The 23,291-nt window shown below is 43.7% G+C and overlaps 1 protein-coding gene across 1 annotated transcript; it reads left to right on the top strand.

The window, feature by feature from the left end:
- The first annotated feature begins 1,692 nt into the window (after nucleotides 1-1,692).
- Commd8 (COMM domain containing 8) lies at nucleotides 1,693-12,166 on the top strand. Its single transcript, XM_032916648.1, has 5 exons — nucleotides 1,693-1,818; nucleotides 5,279-5,434; nucleotides 7,911-8,063; nucleotides 9,652-9,807; nucleotides 11,297-12,166. The coding sequence occupies exons 1-5, from the start codon at nucleotides 1,753-1,755 to the stop codon at nucleotides 11,315-11,317; spliced, it is 552 nt and encodes a 183-aa protein (XP_032772539.1). The 5' UTR covers nucleotides 1,693-1,752; the 3' UTR covers nucleotides 11,318-12,166.
- The last annotated feature ends 11,125 nt before the right edge of the window (nucleotides 12,167-23,291 follow it).

Genomic DNA, 23,291 nt, shown 5'->3' with positions numbered 1-23,291 from the left:
TGAGTGCATACCATGTGTGTTTTTCTGCACACAAACTTTTTAATTAAAAAAGTTGAAAATAAAAAAAAAACCCGATGCCTTAGATTACTCGGGAAGACAAATTATTACTAATGAAAAGACATTAAATATTAAGGGCTCTTTCCTCTCACTTTATGTAATACTATAAATTCAGTATCTGTCCAAAGTTCAATTTTGATATAGTCATGTTTCAGTGGTCAACTTTTTCTTGGTGTCCAGTGTTGTCTGGATCCAGTTTTTGTTATCCTTTATATCCTGATGGATGTCATTTTGTACTATTGACTTACACATGGCCACAGGAGAATCATGCTTGCCTTCCTTTGCACAGGCAGAACACCCATTCTCTCCATAGACTCTTGCATGCATGTGACTGGACAAGGCATATATATATATATATATATATATATATATATATATATGCAAGATATTGACCACACAAGGCTGCAGTGGAGATTAGTAAGACAAAATAAATCAAGAGTTTGTTATTTATTATATGCTTGACAGACATTTGTCTGATATGCTACACTGTATAAAATTCAACTTCCATAAGTGACAATGACAATACCCATCATTAGATTTATTGACGTAGGTTTCCAGACAACCACTTATCTTAACAATGCTTGGGAACTCTCCATTCACAGTGCTTTAAGACATTGCCTTTAGCTGGAACAATGAGAGTCGTAAACATATGTTTTGTATTATGGTAAAACTTAGAAAGTAGTAAATGTTTTAAGTGAAAGACAGGTAAAGCCCTAAGACCTCATTCCCAAATGCCGGGGCACAGACTGGAGAAAGGAATTTGAGGTTGACCTTGAACACGCTACTGGGCAGTTTTTCTCAGAATAATTTTCAGTTTGGATAGTTCCTTTCTCTTTTCCCATGTGTTTCACCACTTTGTAACATTCTTAACCGTAACATTACAAATCGGGTTGCAATCACCCTTTCTGTCTAATGGTTATGGCACCTTCCCATGATAGGGCTCATTTTATCACGGACTTTCTACCTTTGGATTGAAATTACAGCTCAAAGAGTTTGGGGCTTAGTCCCTGGTAAATGCGTGGGTGTAGACAAGGGTTTTATTTACCAGCAGGTTGTTTTTGTTTCTTAGCTTGGGTAATGAGTATTTGGGCTGCCTGATAATATATAGATGACTCAGTTAAATAAGAATTTCAGATGAAAAAAAAAGAACTTTTAGCTTAAGCTATGCTATGTAGTGTTCTGGATATATTTAAAACATTTTTTGCCATTCCCCTTAAACTTCACATTTAACTTTGCGTTTTTATGAGGTCTGTCTTGGATCGTGTTTGTTGTTTGCAAATGGGAAAAAAATCAAATATCTTCTTAGGATAAAAACATGTAACTTTAATTTGCCTTTGAGCTCAAACTCCTTGAATAGCAGAGTGTCAGATCTCTGGGGAAAAGGCCTTGGGATCAAACACAGACTGCAGCTAACCTTAAGTTCATGAGATCTGTTTCTGAACACAGCCTCAACCGAGCTGAGGTCTGTAAAAATCTTCCTCCAGATAGCAAGCGGTCGGAAACAGACTGCCCCTCAAGCAGAAAAAAAATTGCTCTTTCTTGTCTATGTGGGACCTATGCTTGAGGCTTTGCGCACGCGCACAAGGACTTTGAGCCTGCCTGCTGGCCCCGCCCTCTGAGAAGTCACGTGGGAGGACCGTAGCTTACGCCTAAGGTCCAGGCCTGTCACGTGACAGGTATCTTAGCTTCTCGGGGATGGAGCCGGAAGAGGGGACGCCGCTTTGGCGGCTGCAGAAGCTTCCTCCGGAGCAGGGCGCCGGGGTGAGGGGTTTGGGAAGGGCATGGGAGGCGGGGTCGGGACGATTATTCCTGGGACCCTGGAGACAGAATGGCGGCTAAAGAAATTTGCGCGGGCCTGGGAATGGCCCAGGCCTGGGTGCGTACGGGGTCTTCTTGATTCTAGAAAGCCTGAGATCTGCTGCGTCCGCGAGTAGGTCCTGCACTCTTTGAGTTCAGGTCTCCCGAACCTGAACTCTGCGTACCCATTCTGTGTGAGGTACAGCGGATGCGGTGAGGACTCGAACCTGTCTCCTGGAGGGCGGCAGGAACCAACTCCTAGCCAGAAAAGAACTGGCCACTAACTTAAGTTGGCCAAGAGGTGATTGCAGCCGCAGAAAACAACTCACCCACAAAGCCAGGCTTTCCCTGCAGCACACCTTGGGTCCAGACCCCTGTGAAAGTGATTTGATGGTGGCTTTAAACTCTGCCCAGGCTTTCGTAAGTCTCCGCTGTAGCCCTCCTTCCCAAAGTCGGCTCCAGTTGTAGGTGGAAGAAATTTAACTTCACTCCTTTCGTTGCCTAGAAAACGTATCTTAAACATTTTCTTTGACTTTACAAACGAGGACGGTGAAATACTATCTATGGACTGAATCTCCTAACTTTCAGGGCTGCTTTCCTCTCACATAGAGATGGCCAAGACATTGACTCGTGAATCTGAGCGGAGCCGGTTGTCTTCTTCTCGGGCCTCCGCCTTTGCCACAGCTGTGGAGAATCCCTGCTTTAGGGCTCCGCTCCTTTTTCACTGCATCAGTTCCTCCCTAGCCTGGGTTGTGATGCCACCATTCTTACCGGGCCACTCGATTTAAATGAATCTGGGTTTCATCCTTGGACTTCCCTTTTCAACCTCTTTTACCTGTTTACCATCTCTGCCACTCTAGTCTCCATAATCTCTTAGTCTCGCACTTACCTCCTGCTCTCCCAATATCTTGGCAAAGTTTTGGAACAATAATCTAATTGCTTGAATAAAAGTTGAGCACAGATTAAAGCCTTCACTCCTCTCTGTTGTTATTGCAAGGCCCTCTGCGATTTGGCCCTTACTTTTTCAAAGGTCCTTGCTCTTTCACTCTCCTCTACCTCTGAATAGATGCTGGTCCCACTCCTGCACTGGGGTTTTAGGTCCAACCCTGTGTGCGCATGCGCATGCGCATCTCTGTGGCTGGAAATGCCTGCTGGGCACTCATCCTCTTAATACAGCCAGATCCTTGCTCCTATGCACCTGTCATGAACACCTTTTACATCCGCTCCTCTATCACATCCTCTTATTTATATGTGGACTTTTTGGTAAATAGATTGGAACTCCGTTATGGTAGAGCATCACCTATCTCCAATGTCCTCATTTGTAAAACGAGAACGGTCCCAATGTTTTCATCACAGAGATGTAGGGAGTGTCACGATAGTGTTTGGCAGACATTACAGGTGGCTTTTTTTTTTTTTTTTGTATTTCCATTTTATATAATGCAACAAACTACATGGTTATGAGTAAACAAAAGGCTGTATTTGTAATTTTTTGTACCTTTTTCTCAGTTTGAGTTCTTGGAGTTATCATGGGACAGTATGAGAGAAGATGAAATATGTGTAAAAAGTTGGGAAGAATTAAGTATTTATGGCACAAAAGCATAATATCGCACATTAGCCAATGTCTTAGTCAGTGTGTGGAGGTGAGTCAGAAATTACCCATTTGTGTGGTGTTAGTGGGGGAAGTTCTCCCAGGAGTGGGTTAAGATCTAAGACAATTGGAGTCAAAAGACTTAACTAAATGATGTCTCCCAGGTACTTGGATTTAAATGGTCCATTGGCAGGATGCAAATGTTGGCTGGAACAGAATCACATGAATATGATTATCTGTGATACAGCGCCGAAGGCTTGAACTGAGGAAGTAGTGATAGACGAAGGCAGACTCATGGTCTTCAGATGTCTTGTGCCTGCTAGGATGATGGAGTTACTGTGCTCATATGTAATTCTGTGACTTTGTGGGGGCAGGTGACATTTTTCTCTTACACCTGGACTGCAGAAAATTTAACTAAAAGGAGGAGTTGATGGAACTAGGAATAGGAATGCTGTGAGAGGGGAGGCAAAGCCAGACCAGGGTAGTAGTGCTCCAGTGGAGCACTATCTGTGAGAGGAGCACTATCTGTGAGAGGAGCACTATCTGTGAGAGGAGCACTATCTGTGAGAGGAGCACCTATCTGTGAGAGGAGCACCATCTGTGAGTGGAGCACTATCTGTGAGAGGAGCATTATGTGTGAGAGGAGCACTAGTGAGTAGAGCACTATCTGTGAGTGGAGCACTATCTGTGAGAGGAGCACTATCTGAGAGGAGCACTATCTGTGAGAGGAGCACTATCTGTGAGAGGAGCACTAGTGAGTAGAGCACTATCTGTGAGAGGAGCATCTGTATCTGTGAGCACTATCTGTGAGAGGAGCACTATCTGTGAGAGGAGCACTATCTGTGAGAGGAGCACTATCTGTGAGAGGAGCACTATCTGTGAGTGGAGCACTATCTGTGAGAGGAGCACTATCTGTGAGAGGAGCACTATCTGTGAGAGGAGCACTATCTGAGAGGAGCACTATCTGTGAGAGGAGCACTATCTGTGTCTGTGAGGAGCACTATCTGTGAGGAGCACTATCTGTGAGAGGAGCACTATCTGTGAGAGGAGCACTGTCTGTGAGAGGAGCACTGTCTGTGAGAGGAGCACTGTCTGTGAGAGGAGCACTGTCTGTGAGAGGAGCACTGTCATCTGTGAGAGGAGCACTATCATCTGTGAGAGGAGCACTGTCTGTGAGAGGAGCACTATCTGTGAGAGGAGCACTGTCTGTGAGAGGAGCACTGTCTGTGAGAGGAGCACTATCTGTGAGAGGAGCACTATCAGTGAGAGGAGCACTATCTGAGAGGAGCACTATCTGGAGAGAGGAGCACTATCTGTGAGGAGGAGCACTATCTGTGAGAGGAACACTATCTGGGAGTGGAGCACTGTCTGTGAGAGGAGCACTGTGCTTATTATATAGAAAGGATGGCTTCAGATCCCAGAGAAAAGCTTTTACATGTACTGTTTTCCATTCCGGAATTTTGGGAAAAAAAAAAAAACAAAAAAACCAAGTGTATCTTTAACATTATTTTACTTCCTGAAGGTAGACATCATATTGGAAGGTCTGGGATTTAGCTGGGTTTGGTAGCTCACACCTGGAACACCCACATTTGGGAGACTAAGGCAGGAGGATTACCACAACTTGAAGTGAGACCCTGTCTCCAAAACAAAACAAAGCAATAAAACAATAAACAAAATGAAAAAGGAAACCAAAACCAATAAATCTTAACAACAGTTTCCGCTCTGTCTTAGCTGGTTTTATAAAGGGCACGTCTGCCAACATCTGTGCTCCGCAAGGAACAGAATCTGTCTTGTCATTTTCTTTAAAGGACTTTTATTTCCTTTTTTTCTCCCTAGCTCCTTCACAAAATCATCGACGGCATCTGCGGCCGAGCTTATCCTGCCCACCAAGATTATCACAGTGTCTGGAATTCAACTGAGTGGAAGCATGTCCTAGAAGACGTTACCACGTTTTTCAAAGCCGTAGTTGGCAAAAACTTTTCTGAGGAAGAGGTAGTTTCAATCAGCCCTCTTTACCTGATAATGGGCACCACCCAGAGGTTCTAACGATGTTCATAGGTTCTACACACGTGTTCATAGCTGATCACAGCCACAGCAACCGAGGGTCTAATCCCGAGTGAGTGGATGTTCTGGGGCTTTGCAGTTTTGTCTTAGCTGTCCTTTCTCCTCCCACTGTAGCACGTTTAAAGCCTTTGGTTGAAAGCAGGACACTGAAGAACAAGCCTGCGTGTTCTGGCTTCTATGATTAGACAGATTAGACAGCTTACATTGGAGCTCATGGGGTGTGGCTTTTACAACTTTGTCAAGAATCGCGTGCTCCTATTTATTAGTTGTTTAACAAATGGTGTTCTGTGTATCTGCCTGTCGACTTAGATGATATTCTTGATCTGCCTTTCTCTTGAGATATACATTTAATCTGTTAACGTCCCTTGCTTTTTCATTCTCTTCATAGGGTGTTTGGGGAACAGTTCTGAGGTTAATGCAGTCCAGTTTGCCAGTGTTTCTTTTGGGGGGTAGTGCTCTCTGTTGTGTTTAAGAAATATGAAGGTATCTTTGTGTGTTTTCCCGTGGAGGCTTGAATGTTTTAGCTCCTGTAATCTTCTCTCAGATATGTTTCAAGTTACTATTTTGTGTGGGACAGGGCTATCTCAGTCTCTTCCGCAGTTTCCCATAGACTCACTGCCATCTATTGGACTTGTGTTGATGTCCTTGTTCACAGGCTGCTGTGCATCGTGGGTAATAAATCAGGTGGGCATGCGTGGGGTCTGTCTCTGGACGCTATTGGAGTCCATTAGTCTCTGCGCTGGCCTTTGGCAGTTTTACACTGTTTTAATTACCGTGGCATTAAAGATGTGCTAAGGTAATTCTTGATATCAGCTGGTAGAAGGCTGCTGTCTCTTCAGTGCTGAGTCTCCTGGGCCCTTTCTGTCCTCATCCTGAAGTTGAAGTCAGCTTGTCAACTGTAACGGCCAGTTAGGATTGGAGTGTGGGTTGCACGGAGTTTCTGGTTTATCTGGGGGAGAACGGACAGTAATATTGGCTTCCTAGTCTAAGAACGTAGGGTGACCTCTTCATTTAGACTGGCTCTCATTTCTGTTTTATAATTTTTAATGTAGAAGTCCTGCAGATATTTGGTTAGAAGGTGGTGTTTTCAGTACTCTTTACTTTCTGTTGTTATTGTTAGATGTGGAAACTGTTAACTATTATATCCTTCCCTATGTCCAGTGCTTTTCTTATTTTATATATTTATGCTGATAGGCATTAATGTATATTGAACAAAAAGTAGTGGTAATAGACGTAGCCTCCCCACACACGCTAGAGAGAGAATAACCATTTTACCCTGTGGTCGTCAGCTGCATGATGTTATAGATATTAATGATTAGATGAAAGACGTTTCTTATGTTCCCCACCTTGCTGACATTGTTTTTAAAAATCATCGACGGCTATTACATCTTATCAGCGTTTTTTTTTTTTACTTATTTCCCCTTATTTTGTTAATGTGGTGGTTAATTGTGGATGTTAACTAAGCTCTCATCGACTCGTTAAATCCAGTCTGGTCGTGATGCGTTACTGGTGGTGATATATTCATGTGCACATGAGTTGGATGACCCACTGTTTTTAGGACTTTTGGATCTCTATTTGACTGACACTGGCCTGTGAACTCTCTCCTGCTGTCAAGGTCTCAGGTTTTATTCTGGGTTTGTTGAATGACTTCGCATAGGTTTTCATTTTTTCTCTTTTCCTGTCATTTGGAAGAGTTTGTGAACCATCGATTTTCTTTACTTAATTGCTATTAAATGGTATTAAGTTACTTAGTTTTTAAACTGGGAAATGTTTATCTCATTAGCTTTTATTTAGTTGTACAGTTGTCAGTGATACAGACTTGTTAATTTAGTATTACGCATTTAAATATGCTCAGTGTGGTTTACTATATATATTTAAAACTGTGGTTTAAAGTTTTGGCGTGTGGTGTTGGTGTATGTCGTACCATTTGATTAGGTGGAAGTTAATATTTTTATGTTCTGAAACCCCAGTAAGGCCTTCTCTGAGTTTCTGGCAGCAACTAAAATATGTGTTAATACCTCTGTGAGTACGCACTTACCCGTTTCTCTTTAAAACCGTAGACCTCTGCTGTGCTGTGCATTTGGAAGCTGAGCAGTTAGGCACACACAGGTTTAGGACTGGCTTTCCTCTTGAGTGTCTCCTGATCCTCGTAGGCCTCCTTGCTGTAAGGCTGTGGCTCTGTGTGCACAGAGCTCTCGCTTTGTCAGACAGTGCCTTCCTTACCGTCGGCCTTGCAGGAACTTGTTAAGATCTGTCTGGATTACTCATTTCAGCTTATGGTTATTGTAGTTATTGAGCCATTTCTTTTTATTGTACTGTCATTTTAAGAGGACGGCGGGCTTTTCCACTTGAAGGTGCAGGTCCCTTTCACTCACCCTCTGGCCATTTGTGTTTGTTTTCACAGACACTCCAGCAATTGAACCAACTGAATTCATGTCATCAAGAAGCTGTTTTGAAATGTTTAAAGAGTAGGAAAAATGAGATCAAGCAGGCCCTGTTAGGAGAAATAGTTGGTATTTCTTGTGCACAGCTGCAGGATTTTGATTGGCAGTTAAAGGTAAGAGTCTAGTTATTTATATGTTTGTGTGTGTAATATTTAAGTGTACTTATTCTTTTAAAGTAAAAATGCCTAAAATTGGTTATTTTGAGACTACATTGTTCCAAGGTAATAGCAAACCTCATGTAAATGATTGGTTTTGTATTAACTTGGACATAAGAGCACAGGAAGCATCCAGACCTGTGTAGCGTCATCACACTGACAGTGAATTTTCTTAGACCTGTCAGTCAGAAGTGGACAAGTGTGTACTTAGTGAATAACCTTGGGGAGAGTCTTACAGATGCCATAGCTCTCTCAAAATTGATAAAGATGATTTTACTTCTATGAGGAGAGTATATGTAATAAAGTTTTAAAACAGTTTTTAAAACATTGGGAAAAGAGGGTCATGCTGAGTAGAGCTGAGAAAGAACAATTTCAGATTAGCTTTCTGTTCTGTAAGGTTCCAGGTACATTCTGATTCTTGATTCCCGCATGGTCTTAGATCCAGAAAGTGACTCATGTTGGTTTGAATTAAGAGGACAAAAGATGGGACAGTGGGACGGTTAGGTAGGCTCAGGAGGTGGCCGCCTGTAGTGTAGGTTGAGGACGTGGATGCTACGGTTCTGGTTGTGGCTCAGCTGTGTTTAGGGTTTTATTGACTTGCTCATCGTATTGGCTCAAAGCCAGAAGGATAGCAAGTGTGAAGTACAGCTGAGGTTTGAAGTCCCTTTATGCCTGTTACACTGATGGTCCACATGAAAAAGGCCAATTAATCAATGATAAATGAAATAAGATGTTTCATTTAAGTAAACATTTAACACTGAAGTAAGTGTGGATGAGGGAGAGGTGCTCATGGCAGCGTGCATGAGGGATTGCGCCTTCGGTCTTCCATTTTGCCGTGAGATTGCAGGGCTTTCAGGCCAGAAGGTTCCCGTGGATGCTGTTGTCAGGGATGCAATCTTTTGTGTCAGTTTAAGATTCCCTTTAGTTTCCCCTGCCCAACTTAAATATTTAAACAAGCAGGACCCTCACCAGAAAAGAATGATCAGGAATTTAAAATGATGCTTTGTGAAAATTCTTGAAACACTGGAGACCATGCCCCTGGGAACGGTAAGGCCGACTGCAGATGCTGTGGTTAGGCTTAGAAGACTAGATGCCCCTTGGCAGGATCAACAGTTTGATAGCCAGTCGTGAGTTAAGTTGCCTAATTTCCAAGAGTTTCTGAGTCCTTTTAGACTGTCTTATACATGAACTGTCATTTTGGAATCTTTTCTTTAACAATTCAGGTTCTTCCTGTATCGGACCCTTTCAGTCCTTCTGCATATCTATAGTAAAACATGGTTTCAACCCAGAATTAAGAGTGTCCTATTTAGCTGGACAAACTGCCTCTTCCTTTCTTCCTGCCCACTTCCTGTATGTGTTTTGTCTCCTTTCCTCTCTCTTTCTGCGAATGTGTGTTCTTCTGCCACAGGTTCAGTTTATTTCTCCTGTTCCCGAGAATTCGAGAGCATTCTTACCGAGAATTACTGGACAGCGAGCTCTTCCCAAGCCCTGATGTCTGTTGAGCGGTGTTAGCTCACTGCGCACCATTCTCCTCTCTTTCCTACAGCTTGCCCTTTCCAGTGACAAGATCGCCACCTTGCAGATGCCCCTTTTAAACCTTCATCTGGATGTGAAGGAGGACGGAGAAGTGAAGCCATACTCTGTTGAAATGAGTAAAGAGGAATTACAGAGTCTGATCAGCTCCTTGGAGGCAGCTAATAAGGTATGCGCTTAAATGGATCATACAGTTTAGCTGCCTAGGCATCCGTCAGCCCTGGAGTAGGAGAAGGAGAGTCCCAGCTGGGCTTTAATGTGTCTCACTTCCCTGATACTTAATATCAAATACAGAAAAGACTTGGTTGGGATGTTCTGACCTCTACTTTAGGTGTTGAGTTAATTATAACTTACAGCATTCAGTTACCAACATCTGAATTTAATTACCTAGTAGTTACTTCTGAAAAAAAAAAAAGCAGTATTCATTTTGGTTCCTTTGTTATTCATTAGGCTTAAAAAATAAAGTTTACCTTAAGATCACGAAATTAGTTGATTCTGAAGTTTCTCTAGTTTAAAAAAAAAGATCTTTATGACTTTATAGCAGAAAAATAAATGTCTTATTTGGATGGACAAATGTTCAAAGTCTTTTGTAAGTTCTGAGTATGGGAGATAAAATAACCCCCAGTGAACGTGATTGTTGGGGAGAGGGCGGTAATGGGGGAGGATGGGGAGGGAACACCATAGCAGAAGGGGAGGGAAGGGTTAGGGGACGTTGGTTTGGAAACCGGAAGGGAATAATAATCGAAATGTAAATAAGAAATACCCAAGTTAATAAAGATGAAAAAAAAAAAAAAGAAAAAAGAAATTGCTTCCATATGGTGGACATGTTGGCATATCTGTGGAGCATTTTCTTAATTAATGGTTGGTGTGGGAGGACCCACCTTACTGTGATAATGATACTCCTGGGCAAGTGGTCCTGGCTTGCATAAAAAGCAAGCTGAGAAAATTGTAGAAAGCAAGTCAGCAAGAAGATTCACTTCTTGGTTCTTGCCCTGACTTCCCTCAATGACAGACTGTTTAATCAGGATGTGTAATCCAAATAAACCCTTTCACCTCCTCGTTGGTTTTAGTCAGGATTTTATCACAATAACAATAAAACCTTCTAGGACAATAAAAAAAAATAACTGTAGTTATGACAGAATCAGGCTGACATGATAGAATTAACGAATGTTCCAAATCAGCAGAGTCCAGCAGCCAGGCCCAGTGTGCAGTAGGCAGAGACAGTGTTTAAACAGCAGAGATTTGCTGTGAGTAGAAGCAACCTGGTTTTTATTATCAGTGTCCGCTCGTTATTGGGCAGCTCTCAGGAACTGGTTCCCAGTTCTTCCTGGTCACCTCCCCGGCCACCATTGTTCTCCTAGATCCTCCTGCCTTTTAGAGCCCGATAACTACCACCTTCTTCCCCCGAGGCATAGTTACTCACATTTTGCCTTCATGGTTGACCCTCATGTCCAGCAACCATACGTGTAGCGGAAGCCTGGAGGCCTGAGCCTGGTTTGAGTGCTGAGAGACCGGGCACAGGCGACCAGGCACAGGTCTGGGCAGCCAGGAGCCATACGCCCCTGCCCTCGTTCGCCTGTCACTCTTCATGTCCATCTAGCACATAGCAGCTTCCTTCTAGTGGGCCCTGACGTGGCTTCTCCCTGTTTGTGTTTAAGGTGGTCCTGCAGTTGAAGTAGCTGGGGATGGTGAACGTCAACGCTGTCGGATTCCAGTGCTGCACCGTGGCAGAGTGAATGCTGTGATCGGAGGGGGATGCTCCAGCAGGCTGAGCAGGCAGCAGCACTGAGATTACAAAGATGAAAATCTGTCGGAAACCCTAAAGGACAGGAAGTTATGTGGCTGATGGGAAGTGCACAGGGAGAAGAAGACAGCGCTGAAGTCGCAGCCCGTGTTCTCACAGGGATCGCTTTGTCCCATTTATTAAATAGCCGAGAAGACTTTGTAGATAACGGAGTATGGAAAGGTAGCGTCAGTTCTGGAGTAATGTAACACAACACAGGCACACTGGGCTGTTCTTAAATGTGAATAGCAAGATGTGTTCTCAGTGTGTAATTGCGATATTTGAAAATAATGTTTTAGAGCAGATCCAAGCTACATATGTAACCTAGGAGGCTCCATGTCTTTCTCACAATTCAAAGAAAGGATTTTTAAGTTGTAAAGTTTTAGAGAAAAGTCTGTTATCAGACATGAACAAGAAGACATTTAAAATTTGCATGCATAATTTGGGAATAGTTTGAATAGCATAAAATTCTAAGAATTTTGTAAACTAAAGCATAAACTACAAAAAGTGAGAATAACATTGTTACTTTTCACGTGCTAGCTTCCTTGGGAGACCATGGTCTGAGAAAACCATGGTCTGAGGCAGCTGTCATGGGTGGTGTGGTTACATACAAGGGTGCTTTGTAAGGTCTGCATATGGAGTTTGAGCTTTTAGATGGTAACAGAGTAATTGTAATACAAACCACTTTTTACCTCAGCTAACTAAACACAAGCATTCTGAACAAATAAAAGTGTCTGGTTGTCTCATAATGAGTCGCTTGATGTCAGCGACTTCCTGAATCGCTCAGGGGTTGGTATGTGATTAACCGGTCTCTGCTGTGTGCAGCTCTGTGGCTTGGCCGTGGAGCAGTGATGACTGCTGCTCTCTGTACGGCTGTGGGCAGCTCGGGCAAGGCTGCTCTGGGCTGTGGCAGAGCAGTGGTTACGAAAGGAGCGTGGGCCAGAGTGTTGTCAATGTGCTGCCTTTTTCATCAAGAAATTTGGGGTGCGGAGAGTGGATCTAAACAGTATGTTCATGCGGTTGCTGATTTCCGTTTAGGCGAGTTCTTTAAGTCAGAATGGAGCATTGGCAGCTTACAGAGCAGGGTATCAGAAGGCTGCCCCCGCAGTCTCTTGCTTCCTTCCTTTCAGGGCGGCCCCTTATAGAATGCCTCTTTCTCCTCCGCACCCAACAGCCTGTTGCACAGCTTCTTTGATTGGCACACCGTTTGATTGACACGCTGTGTGATACCCTTTATTGGTTGGTTCAATACGTTTTGACTGACAAATGCTCACGAAAGCATCACAATGGTCAGGGCGTGAATACAATCCTGCCTGGAAGCAGGATTGTCCTCCATAGTCTGATCCCTGGGTGTTCACCCTGGGTCACCACTGCTGTACTTCTAGTCACCATGGGTTGGCAAACATGGAGTCTTACAGTATTTATTCTTTTTCTCTTTACTCTTGGTAACAGGATGCAGGGCGGTGTGCTTTACTACCACATTTCAGCTTCCAAAACAAACAATAACAAGCCAAATTAAGTCTGGCTTTTCCCAGCCTCTTTCTTTGTTCTTGGACAGGGCCTTACACTGTTGCCTGAGCTGGCCTAGAACCCAACTATGTAGACCAGGCTGGGTCTTGAACACATGACATCATCTGGCTCCAGCTTTCCAAACACTGGGGTTGCCGATAGCAGCCAGCATGCATGGCGTTAGCATTCTTTCGAGTTTTATTTCTCTCGCACATGCCAGGACTTTGTTCCTTCTTATGGTTGAGAGCACCACGTTATATAACTCTCACAGTTTATCTGCTTTCGTGGTCTCAACATTTGCCTGCTACAGTAAAGAGAATGCTATAAACATTTATGTGCATATCATGTAATGGACGAATGGTGTCTTTGGAGTGACATAGCCAGGTCCTATGGTAGGCTTATATGAATCTTTTTAAGATGAGATGACAGTTTCTCAGGAGTTTTACTCACTTTCCACTCTCACTAGTTTGTAACATACTGATCCACCTTCCATCGGTGTGACTGGTCTTCCTGGTTTCACCTATTTTGATGTGCATAATAGGGGATCATTGTGCTTCTAACACAATGGTGACCAACCACCTTCATCATCTCTTAACATGCTTCTGCTGTCTGCGCATCCCATCGGACTCTGTTCAGATCTAGCGCCCATTTTTTAAGGTGGATTCTTAATAGGTGGATTCTTAATTTTGTTTCTTACTATTGTGCTTTGACAGTTCCTTTCCAAATACATGGCCTTGGGATACTCCTCTCCTCCACACTGATCTTTTTGCTTTTTCCTGTAAGTAGATGATATTGATTTCAGAGACCAGCTTTAGACAGAAAGGTTAAGAGGATGGCAGAGAATTTCCGTATCAACACTAGTGTCTCCTAACTGACTAGGAGCGCTTGTATTTGGTGAAATAAAACATGACCGTTAGCTAACTTTTATAGGTTATTTGGGTTTCCTAAGATTTTTATCTGCCTCCCTCACCCTTGATGACCTTGATCTTATGGAGAAATGTGTGTGACCCTCACAGATGTGTATCGGTGGTTTTCTCAGAGTTAGACTGGAGTTACAGGTTTTGGGAGAGAAGGTTGCAAAGCCAGAGAGTCATTTTGATCACCTGACTTATGACCTGATGTGACTAACCAGGGTGGAAGGTAACGCCTATTAGGTTTCCGCACTGGGAAGTGACCTCCTCGTTCCAGGCTCTTCTCTTAGGGTGGGCATAGCTGTGTTCAGCCTGGACTAGAACCACGGGGGGTTCTGCTCCTCAGTACTCCTTTGAAGTGTCTATAGAAGTGTGCAATTCACCTTTTTTTTCTGTGTTTTTTTTTTCCCATAAATTATTTTGCCATTTGTACCATAGACTCATGGGTATTTTGTGCTTTGAATGTAATCCCGTATTGTTTTTATTACTGATATTTTTTTAAAAGATTTTATTTTATGCACGTGAGTACACTGTAGCTGTCTTCAGACACACCAGAAGAGGTGTTGGATTCCATTACAGATGGTTGTGAGCCAACATGTGGTTGCTGGGAATTGAACTCAGGACCTCTGGAAGAGCAGTCAGTGCTCTGAACTGCTGAACCATCTCTCCAGCCCTACTGACATTATTTTAGCTTTGCTCTTGGGAGGCTCTTCTGGTTGGTTACTATTGCTGGAATTTTCAACCCCAATAAGCCCATATAAAAAATACATACAATTCAGTTATTTTACTTATAAGCTATATACCTGGATTGGGCAGATCTAGCACTATACTGTCTTATTCCCCAGGTCTAAGACCCTTTGCTACTTGAAGTTTCTCCTGGCCAGGAAGTTCTGCTCCATCTTGGCTTCCTCCTCCTCCTCCTCCTCCTCCTCCTCCTCCTCCTCCTCCTCCTCCCTCCTCCTCCTCCTCCTCCTCCTCCTCTTATGTCCTCTCTTCTCCTTCTCCTCTCTCCACCTGCCCCCCACCCCCCGCCCCCGCTAAGACCTCCTGTCCCATCTTTCCCCTCCACTGCCCACTCAGAGGCTCTAGCCTTTATTGTCCAGTTTAAATGGGGAAAAGGTTTGGAGGAGATCATCTGAGTATGTGATCCACTGTTCCTGGGGGTGGGGACAGCCCTCTTGAGGAAGCAGAATTAACATCAGAATACAAACAGCACCCGGACAACCCAGGACATTGCTGTCCCTTTGACACATTTCTGTCTGAGGGGTGGGATTTCCATTTCGATGGTGAAACATTTTCCTTTTCACCATTGTGCTTTGAAAAGGCATTGCTCTATGTATGGCAGCATACAGTATCCTGGGCTCTTCTCTACAGAACGTTTCTTTATAACACGAGATGCATTTGTTTTTATTTTCGGTGTGTATCTTGCCTGCATATATGTCTTGCCATCACAAGCATACCTGGTGCCAGGAGGGGCCTGGACAGATGCCCTAGGCCTAGAGATACAGACAGATGCGAGCTACCACTGGATGCTGGGAATTGAAGCTAGGTCCTCTGGAAGAGGAGCCCGTGCTCTTAACCACTGAGCCATCTCTCCAGCCCTGTGCAATAGTTCTTGCCCAACCCTAGAATCAGCCAGTTCTCCAGGAAGTCCAGTCCCTTCTGTTGAAGTCAGAAACTAGAAGTCAGCTGAGCTGTGCTCTGCTCATCGCTATTGGGGGTGCCCTTGGGCTTTCACAGTGCACACAGAACCAAGCACATGCGGATGTATATCCGACCCATGTACAGACACACACCTATAAATATGTATGTACTCACGTGTGCCTACATGAAGCTAAATGACTTCGTACTGACGTCCAACTCTAATCTCCTGTCATACAGGTCATTATAGCCTCTTACCCTTGTCTATAAATTTCTATTGCACAGGAACTGTGCCCCTTAGCACGTGCCATCCGGTCATTGAATTGTGTAATTCCACGGCACGTATGTAGACTATTAGACTGAGGCCTCTGCAGGCCTGTGGGTCCTTCTGTGCATCGGTGCACACTTTCAGCCTTGGTTGTGCAGTCAACAACTTTTCATGCCCTCCCCCCTGCTTCGTGGAGTTGTTTCAAGCATCTGTAGTACAAGCAGATATTTTATTTTATTTTATTTTACTTTATTTTATTTTATGTTTCCTAGACTTACTACCATAACGTTTCCTGGGACCCTTTTACTTGCCAAACGATCTTCTAAAGCTTGCATACATTTGTGTAAAATAGTCCTGTCATGGATCATGTATCTAGCATACTGTTCAGCACCATGAAAGGCCTGTCTTCACCCGTGTATCTCTCCACCAGTTTTCTAAATCTCTAACGTGTTTCCTTTTCTCAGATTGTCATATGGAGTCACGTAGCATGTTGTCTAGTCAGAGTCGCTGCTTCCGCAAAGCAGAAGGCCTCTAAGTTCCCGCCTCACCTGTTCGTGGCTCATTTCCCTTTTAATCTTCGAGGTTTCTCTATACTAATTTCTTTACTTGTCACAACTGTGAAGAAAGCTGCTGTAAACATCCTTAGACAGCATAATGGGGTGATACATCCGAGCATGGATGCTAGATTTATAATAAGTCTGTTTACCAAAGAAACAGCCAATGTGCATTCTCTCCCCTGTGTATTTTGTCTTGCAAATCCCCAGTTAGAGGCTTCTCCGGTGCTCAAATTCTGGTTCCCTCTGGTGTCTGACTTTGGTACTGCAGGTTCCCTGGGGCTGCTGCCAACCACCCCTCTTGCTTCTGTACTCTTCTGGGTCCTATCAGTGCTCTCCTCTAAGTCAGGAGAGATCTTAGCTCTGAGAAGCCAGCACACACAGGACACATGTTCTTCTGTTCCTTTTCACTCACAGTGAGAAGCTACTGGTCTTTATCAATTTCTTCTACACTGCAGGCTCCGGGAGTAGCAGGAGCAGCCTAGTCCTTTGTTCACAGCAGGGCCCTGGCATCTAGACACATCAAGGCCTATCCATGCTTTGAGACAGGAGCCTGTCACTTAGACAGCCTTATAGAGTGCCACAATGCTGGGTTCATGCTGGTGCTTCCTTTCTTTGGGGGAAGCCAGGAACAAAACCTTTCTTGCTAGTCCCACATGGATGGATGGAGACAGGTGATAGCCAGGAATTTTACTATGAGAGATGGTAGTTTTGTTCCAGCACATGGTTCTGTTTCTTTTTAACTGAATTTTATTTCTAAAACTGAAAATAAAGTGATTTCCATACAACATATTAAACATGATTTCCCTTCCTTCATCTCCTCTCAGATCCTTCCCATCCCCCCACCCTTCCAATGACATCCCTTTTTTCTTTCTCTCCTAAGGAAACAGGCAAATAAGAAAGAAAAGCAAAAAGGGTAAAAAAGAACAAAGAAACAAAGAAGAAAGTAAGAAAGAATGCTAGAAATGTATACGTGTGCAGGCATGCACACACACACATGCTCACACACAACATTAACTCCACATCAAAACCATAGTATATAAGAAAAAGACCAGTAAGGCTTAAAAATAACGAAGCAAACAAACAAACAAAAAACAAAAAGAAAAGAAAAGGGAAAAAGCCAAATAAAGCAATGTGACAAAAAAAAAAAAAAACCAAAAAAACAAAAAAACACGTCTCCGAAAGTGCCTTTGAGTTCACTTTGAGTTGGCTGTCACTGCTAGGCATTGGGTCTGCCTCTAAGTGTGAGAGCCCCTTGGAGAAATGAATTTTTCTTTAGCCCCATGGCTGTCAGCTGGAGGTGGAGTCTTTGCTGGGGATGGGAGCGCATGCGTACTTTCTCATGTCTGCTCTGGTACCTCACCTGGCTTGGATCTGTGTGGGCTCTGTGAGTGCTGCCCCGTCCCTGTGAGTTCACGTGTGGGTTAGTCCTGTTGTGTCTGGAAGACACTGTTTCCTTGATCTCACCCACCTCTCTGGCTATCACGGTCTTTGCACCTCTTCTGCAGACTTCCCTGAGTCTGCGGGTGGGGTTTGGTGAAGATGCGTCCTTAGGACTGAGTGTTCATTCCACAGTCGCTCACTCACCACGGGTCCAGTCATGGGTCTCGGTATTAGTTCCCATCTACTGTGGGAGAAAGCTGTACTGATGGCCGCACCAGACACTGATCTGTGGATAGTGGAATGCCTGCTTAGAGGAGTCTTAAATGAATTGCAGTTGCCTATGAAGGAGGTGTGTTGTGTTGTTGTCTTGGTGTCTCTGTGGTGCTGGCGAAGAATGAAAGTCTGGGTCTTCAGGTTCTGAGTCTGGTATCTGTTCATTGTGCATTTTTAGGACCAGCAAATTCCTACCTGCATTCTTAGCATTTGCGTTGTTGGAATGGTGAATGTTGAGAGCCAGCAATGAACAGTGCTTGTTGATTCTTTTTATTGTCATGTGTGTGTGTGTGTGTGTGTGTGTGTGTGTGTGTGTGTGTGTGCTGTGTGTGTCTGTATGTGAGTGTCGGTTCATCCCCCCTTCCCCTCTTTTTGCTGGTCTGAGTTTATTCCTTGTGTTTTCTTGGGTATAGTTAACCTCTTTAAAGTTTTCCTTCTAGCATCTTCTGTAGGGATGGATTTGTAGATAGATATTGTTTAATTTTGATTTGATTGTGGGATGTATTATTTTCTCCATCTATTGGGATTAAAAGTTTTGCTGGGTATAGTAGGCTGGGCTGGTGGCTGTGGGATATCTGTCCAGGCCCTTCTGGCTTTAGGGTCTCCACTGAGAAGTCAGGTGTCTCTCTAGTAGGTCTATATATAAATACACACACACACACACACACACACACACACACACACACACACACACACACATAAATTTGTCTTTTCCCCTTGCAGCTTTTAATAGTCTTTCTTTGTTCTGAACATTTGGTGTTTTTATTTATTATGTGCTGATGGGATTTACTTTTTCTGGTCCAGTTTATTTAGTGTTTTATACACTTCTTGAATCTACATAGGCAATTCCTTCCTTAGGGACATGATTTTTATTGAAGATATCTTATGTGCCCTTAACCTGGGTTTCTTCTTCCACTATTCCTATTTTTCTTAGATTTGGTCTTTTCATAGTTTCCCAGATCTCTTGGATGTTTTGCTCCTGGACGTTTTCAGATTTAACACTTTGTTTGGTTGAAGTGTCCATCTCTGCTCCCATGTCTTTGCCCTGAGAGTCTCTCTTCCGTCTCTTGATTTCTGTTGGTGAGACTTGGCTCTGAGGATCCTGCTTAAGTTTCTAAAGTTTTCACTTCTAGATTTCTCTCAGTTTGGGTTTTCTCTATTGATTCTATTTCCATGTTCAGATCTTGAATGGTTTATTCATTTCCTTCCACTGTTTGTCTATATTTTCTTAGATTTCTTTAAGAAATTTATTAATTTCCTCCTCAAGGATATCGATCACATTCAGCCAACTTAAGGTCTTTGTCCTGCACTTTGGCAGTGCAATACTCAGAGACCACTGTGCTAGGGCTGCTGGGCTCTAGTGGAGACATACTGTCCTGCCTGTTACTGTTGTGTTTTTATGCTGGTGTCTAGCCATCTGGGATTAGGAAGATTGTAATTTTAGGTGCTGATATCTGTTTTTGCCTGTGTTGAGTGGGTATTCTGGTCCTTGGTTTCCGTTTCCCTCTCTGGTTCTTAGGAGGGCGTGGTGGTTGCGTGTTGCTTGGAAGGGAATTTTTCTGGGATCCTAACAAGTGAGGCCAGTGGTAATTCTGGGTAAAATGTGTTTTTTGCTACTGGGAACTGACACTTAGGAATGGGGTTGAGCTAGGGGAGTGGCTGAAGGGGTGGGTGCCTAGGAGGGAAGTAAGCAGGGTGTTCCACTGCTCTGCTTAGTCCCCTGAGGATGGGGCAGGGAGTAAGGAGAGGCTGCAGCAGGTACTGCTTCAGATGTGCCAATGAGATGCAGGGATTGGATGCAGAGGAGAGGAAGGAGTGAAGAGCTGAAGCTCCCCTACCTGCTTCTCTTGCCTACCTGCTTCTCCTGTTACCTGCTTCTTCTGTCTACTTGCTTCTCCCGTCTACCTGCTTCTCCTGTTACCTGCTTCTCCTGTTACCTGCTTCTTCTGTCTACTTGCTTCTCCCGTCTACCTGCTTCTCCTGTTACCTGCTTCTCCTGTTACCTGCTTCTTCTGTCTACTTGCTTCTCCCGTCTACCTGCTTCTCCTGTTACCTGCTTCTCCTGCTTCACTGTCCTGCTTTTTCTGCTTCTCTGCCCTGCTTCTTCTGTCTACCTTCTCCTGTCTTGCTTCTCCTGCCTACCTGCTTCTCCTGTCTACCTGCTTCTCCTGTTACCTGCTTCTTCTGTCTACTTGCTTCTCCTGTCTACCTGCTTCTCCTGTTACCTGCTTCTTCTGTCTACTTGCTTCTCCCGTCTACCTGCTTCTCCTGTCTACCTGCTTCTCCTGTTACCTGCTTCTTCTGTCTACCTGCTTCTCCTGTCTACCTGCTTCTCCTGTTACCTGCTTCTCCCGCCTACCTGCTTCTCCCGTCTACCTGCTTCTCCCGTCTACCTGCTTCTCTCGTCTACCTGCTTCACTGGCTCTAGGCTGGTGGGTTCCTAGGGAATGCTTGCTGGACTTGGGGGCTGGGATAACAGAATAAAGTGAAGAGGAAGGTTGTAGATCTGTGTGATCCCCTGGAGATGGGGACTGGGGGTGAGGTGGGGTGGGAGAGGAGGCTGCTGTAAGTGGTCTGCTACAGACCTGGGGATGTGACTAAGGGGAATGGATTTGGAGAAGAGAGGGCTGTGACAATCTTCAGTTACCCTACCTGCTTCCTTGACTGGGACAAGTTGTAGACTCTTGATGTAGAACCTGGGAGGTAAATGAGTTTGGAAATTTTCAGGATTGTTAAAATATATAGGGCTAAGAGAAATGATGTGACAGACCCGTAGGTGGCATCACTTGGATCACAGTGACAGCAAAGACTGTGCAGATATCCCTAGGACTCCATCTCACCAAGTTCTGCCTGGCCACTCCCACCCTGACTTTGTGATCCCTGGGAAAGTGTGGATGTGCTGGTTTGAATGTGGAATGTGTTATTTAGTTAGTTTTTCTCTGAGGCTGAGAACATTCTCTAGCCTTCCCCCATTGCCCTTGCATGATAACTAGTAGTTGTTGCTGAGTTAGTGACACTTTCTCTTTCTTTGTTTAGGAAAACGGGAGTACAAACCATCTTCTCTTACATTTCTCACTAAACACATTACTTGTTCCTTTTCTAATTTAGATAACATTGGATGGGTATTTACTTCTCCCACATTGTGCTAGCCTCCTGGGAATGGCTGCCAATATTGAACGCCATGAAAAGGCACTTCTTCAGGATGAAGCCCTGTGCTCCAATAAAGTAGTGATTCCCAGTTATTTCGTTAGATAGATGTTTAACTTGTCCCCAGGCTGGAATTTAGACTTTTATTGGAAGCTATTCTGCTAGTCATCAATTAACAGATAAATGAACCTCACGACTTCAGTCTGTTTGTTATTTTATTGTCAGTGCTTTCTCAAGGAAGAGAAGGAGTTTGGAAATCAGAGGTCTTCAAATGAGGAAAGACCGACAGACAGTTCTCACATTCTGTGTACAGTAGAGATTAAAAAAAAAAAACAAAACAAAACTGACGGGAGCCACCTCATAAGTAGATACCTACTGACTTTGTTTTAGACATCAATTTTCCTACAGGAGAGACTGTTCTTCCCCCATCTCTTATAGCAATGCTTCTTCTGTTCATGTGTATAAGACATATTCCTAAAGAACGTGTTTAAAAGTAGTGCAGAAACAAACTCCCGCTAAAGTGCTGCCTTCTCTATCCCTTCCCCCTTGTTGGATAATCTCACAAAGCATCGTTTTTACATATAGGGCTTTAGCTTCGTATTAATTTTTACAATGAAAGCTGTCAAACAATACTTCTAAGCATTTTTAAAAGGTTATAGAAAGATAGGCTTGAACTCTCACGTTCAAAGCACAGTACAAAGGACACTGTTTATACGGAGCCATTTGTAACTGGTTTCTTAAATTTTTTATTGAAATAAGCCGACATAAATGGTACATATTTACAGCAGAAAATCCCATCTCAGAAGCTTCGCGGTTACAAGCGGCGCTGATGGCGTCTGGCACCAGCCTTTGCGATGTGCTGTCTGCCTTTCATTTGCTGCAACAGGTAAAATCTGCTAACACCAAAGCAAACGATAGCATGGTTTATAGCGAAGCCACACCATTAACAAAAAGGCCGAGTGAAGGACAGTCCGGGACTGTGGGACGCTGTGTGTCCTGAAGTAGAGAGCACAAGCAGCTCTTGTGTCCATACCTGATAGCTTTGTATCTTACAGGAATGCACAATTACTTGATGGATGACTCGGAATAGAAAGAAGGCCCTGAAGGGACGGAAGGGTGGAAGTCAGAGGCCACTGAACAATTCCTCATTCACAAATTCGCTGTTTACAGGGAGGTCTGCCTTTTATTTCTCTAGATCGCAGTCCACAGGCTTCATGGATTTTGTCCACAGATAGCTTTTGAGAGAATGAAGGCAAATGTCACTTGCTTTTTTTTTTCTTTCTATTTTTAGCACGTAAAAAGAAATTAATGAAATAAAATACTCCAATTAAATCCCAAACAGAAAAGGGACAAACAAGCTTAGTGTATGAAATTTGATTTCAAATGTAGAAAGCGACAGAAAGTCACAAATCCTGTTAGACAGACGGCGATTTCAGTCAGAAAATGCAGCATATATTGATACAAAATAGAAATCTTGAGTTATAAAAGTAAGGAGTCCATCTTTTCCTTTCTTGGCATCTGTTTAAGCCTGTGCCATTTCATTAAAAAACTTTTCCTACAGGTTTTCAGAAATACTGCCCCTTGCTACTCAGTTTCTACAGTGGTCTGATAAGGACACAAAAGTATCCCCAGCAAATGTTAGGAGGAAAAGGCTATGCCAAAGAGGAAAAGATCATTAAGTAGTTGTTTCTTTTTTGCAATGGGAGAAGTTTGCCTTCTGAAAACCAGAGAGGAATTTATTTACAAGAACCAGTGTAATGCTAATCACGATAACGAGTTTGCTAAATTATGTTGGCCAGGGGGTAGATTGCAAAATTGATTAGTGGGGATTCAGAAACACATGGAAAAATAAAGATAAAAACCAAACAAATCGCTTGATGTCCTCTGACATTATTTGGTGAGCTTAGCTTAACGGAGTCGGCGAGGCAACAGAAGGTGTGTGTTTCTTTCCGCGTGTATGTAGCACCTGCTTTGAAAGCCACAGCTATTGGACACAGGGTGCTATGAGTTAAAGTTGCAGACACTTGCTTGGCGGGCTTGGGTGAGTTTTGGGTTCAGTCAAGTTTTCAGTGAAGTAATTTGCCAAAGAGGTGTTTGAATCACTGCCAGCAGCACGGTCATCTCGAATTCTCTAGCCTAATGGCACTTGAATTCCCAAGCTCCCCTCCATCCCACCCTCACCCA

Source organism: Rattus rattus, chromosome 11 (genome assembly GCF_011064425.1).
Source record: "Rattus rattus isolate New Zealand chromosome 11, Rrattus_CSIRO_v1, whole genome shotgun sequence".
In the NCBI taxonomy this organism is placed as follows: domain Eukaryota; kingdom Metazoa; phylum Chordata; class Mammalia; order Rodentia; family Muridae; genus Rattus; species Rattus rattus.
This window is presented reverse-complemented; position numbering and strand designations above follow the sequence as displayed.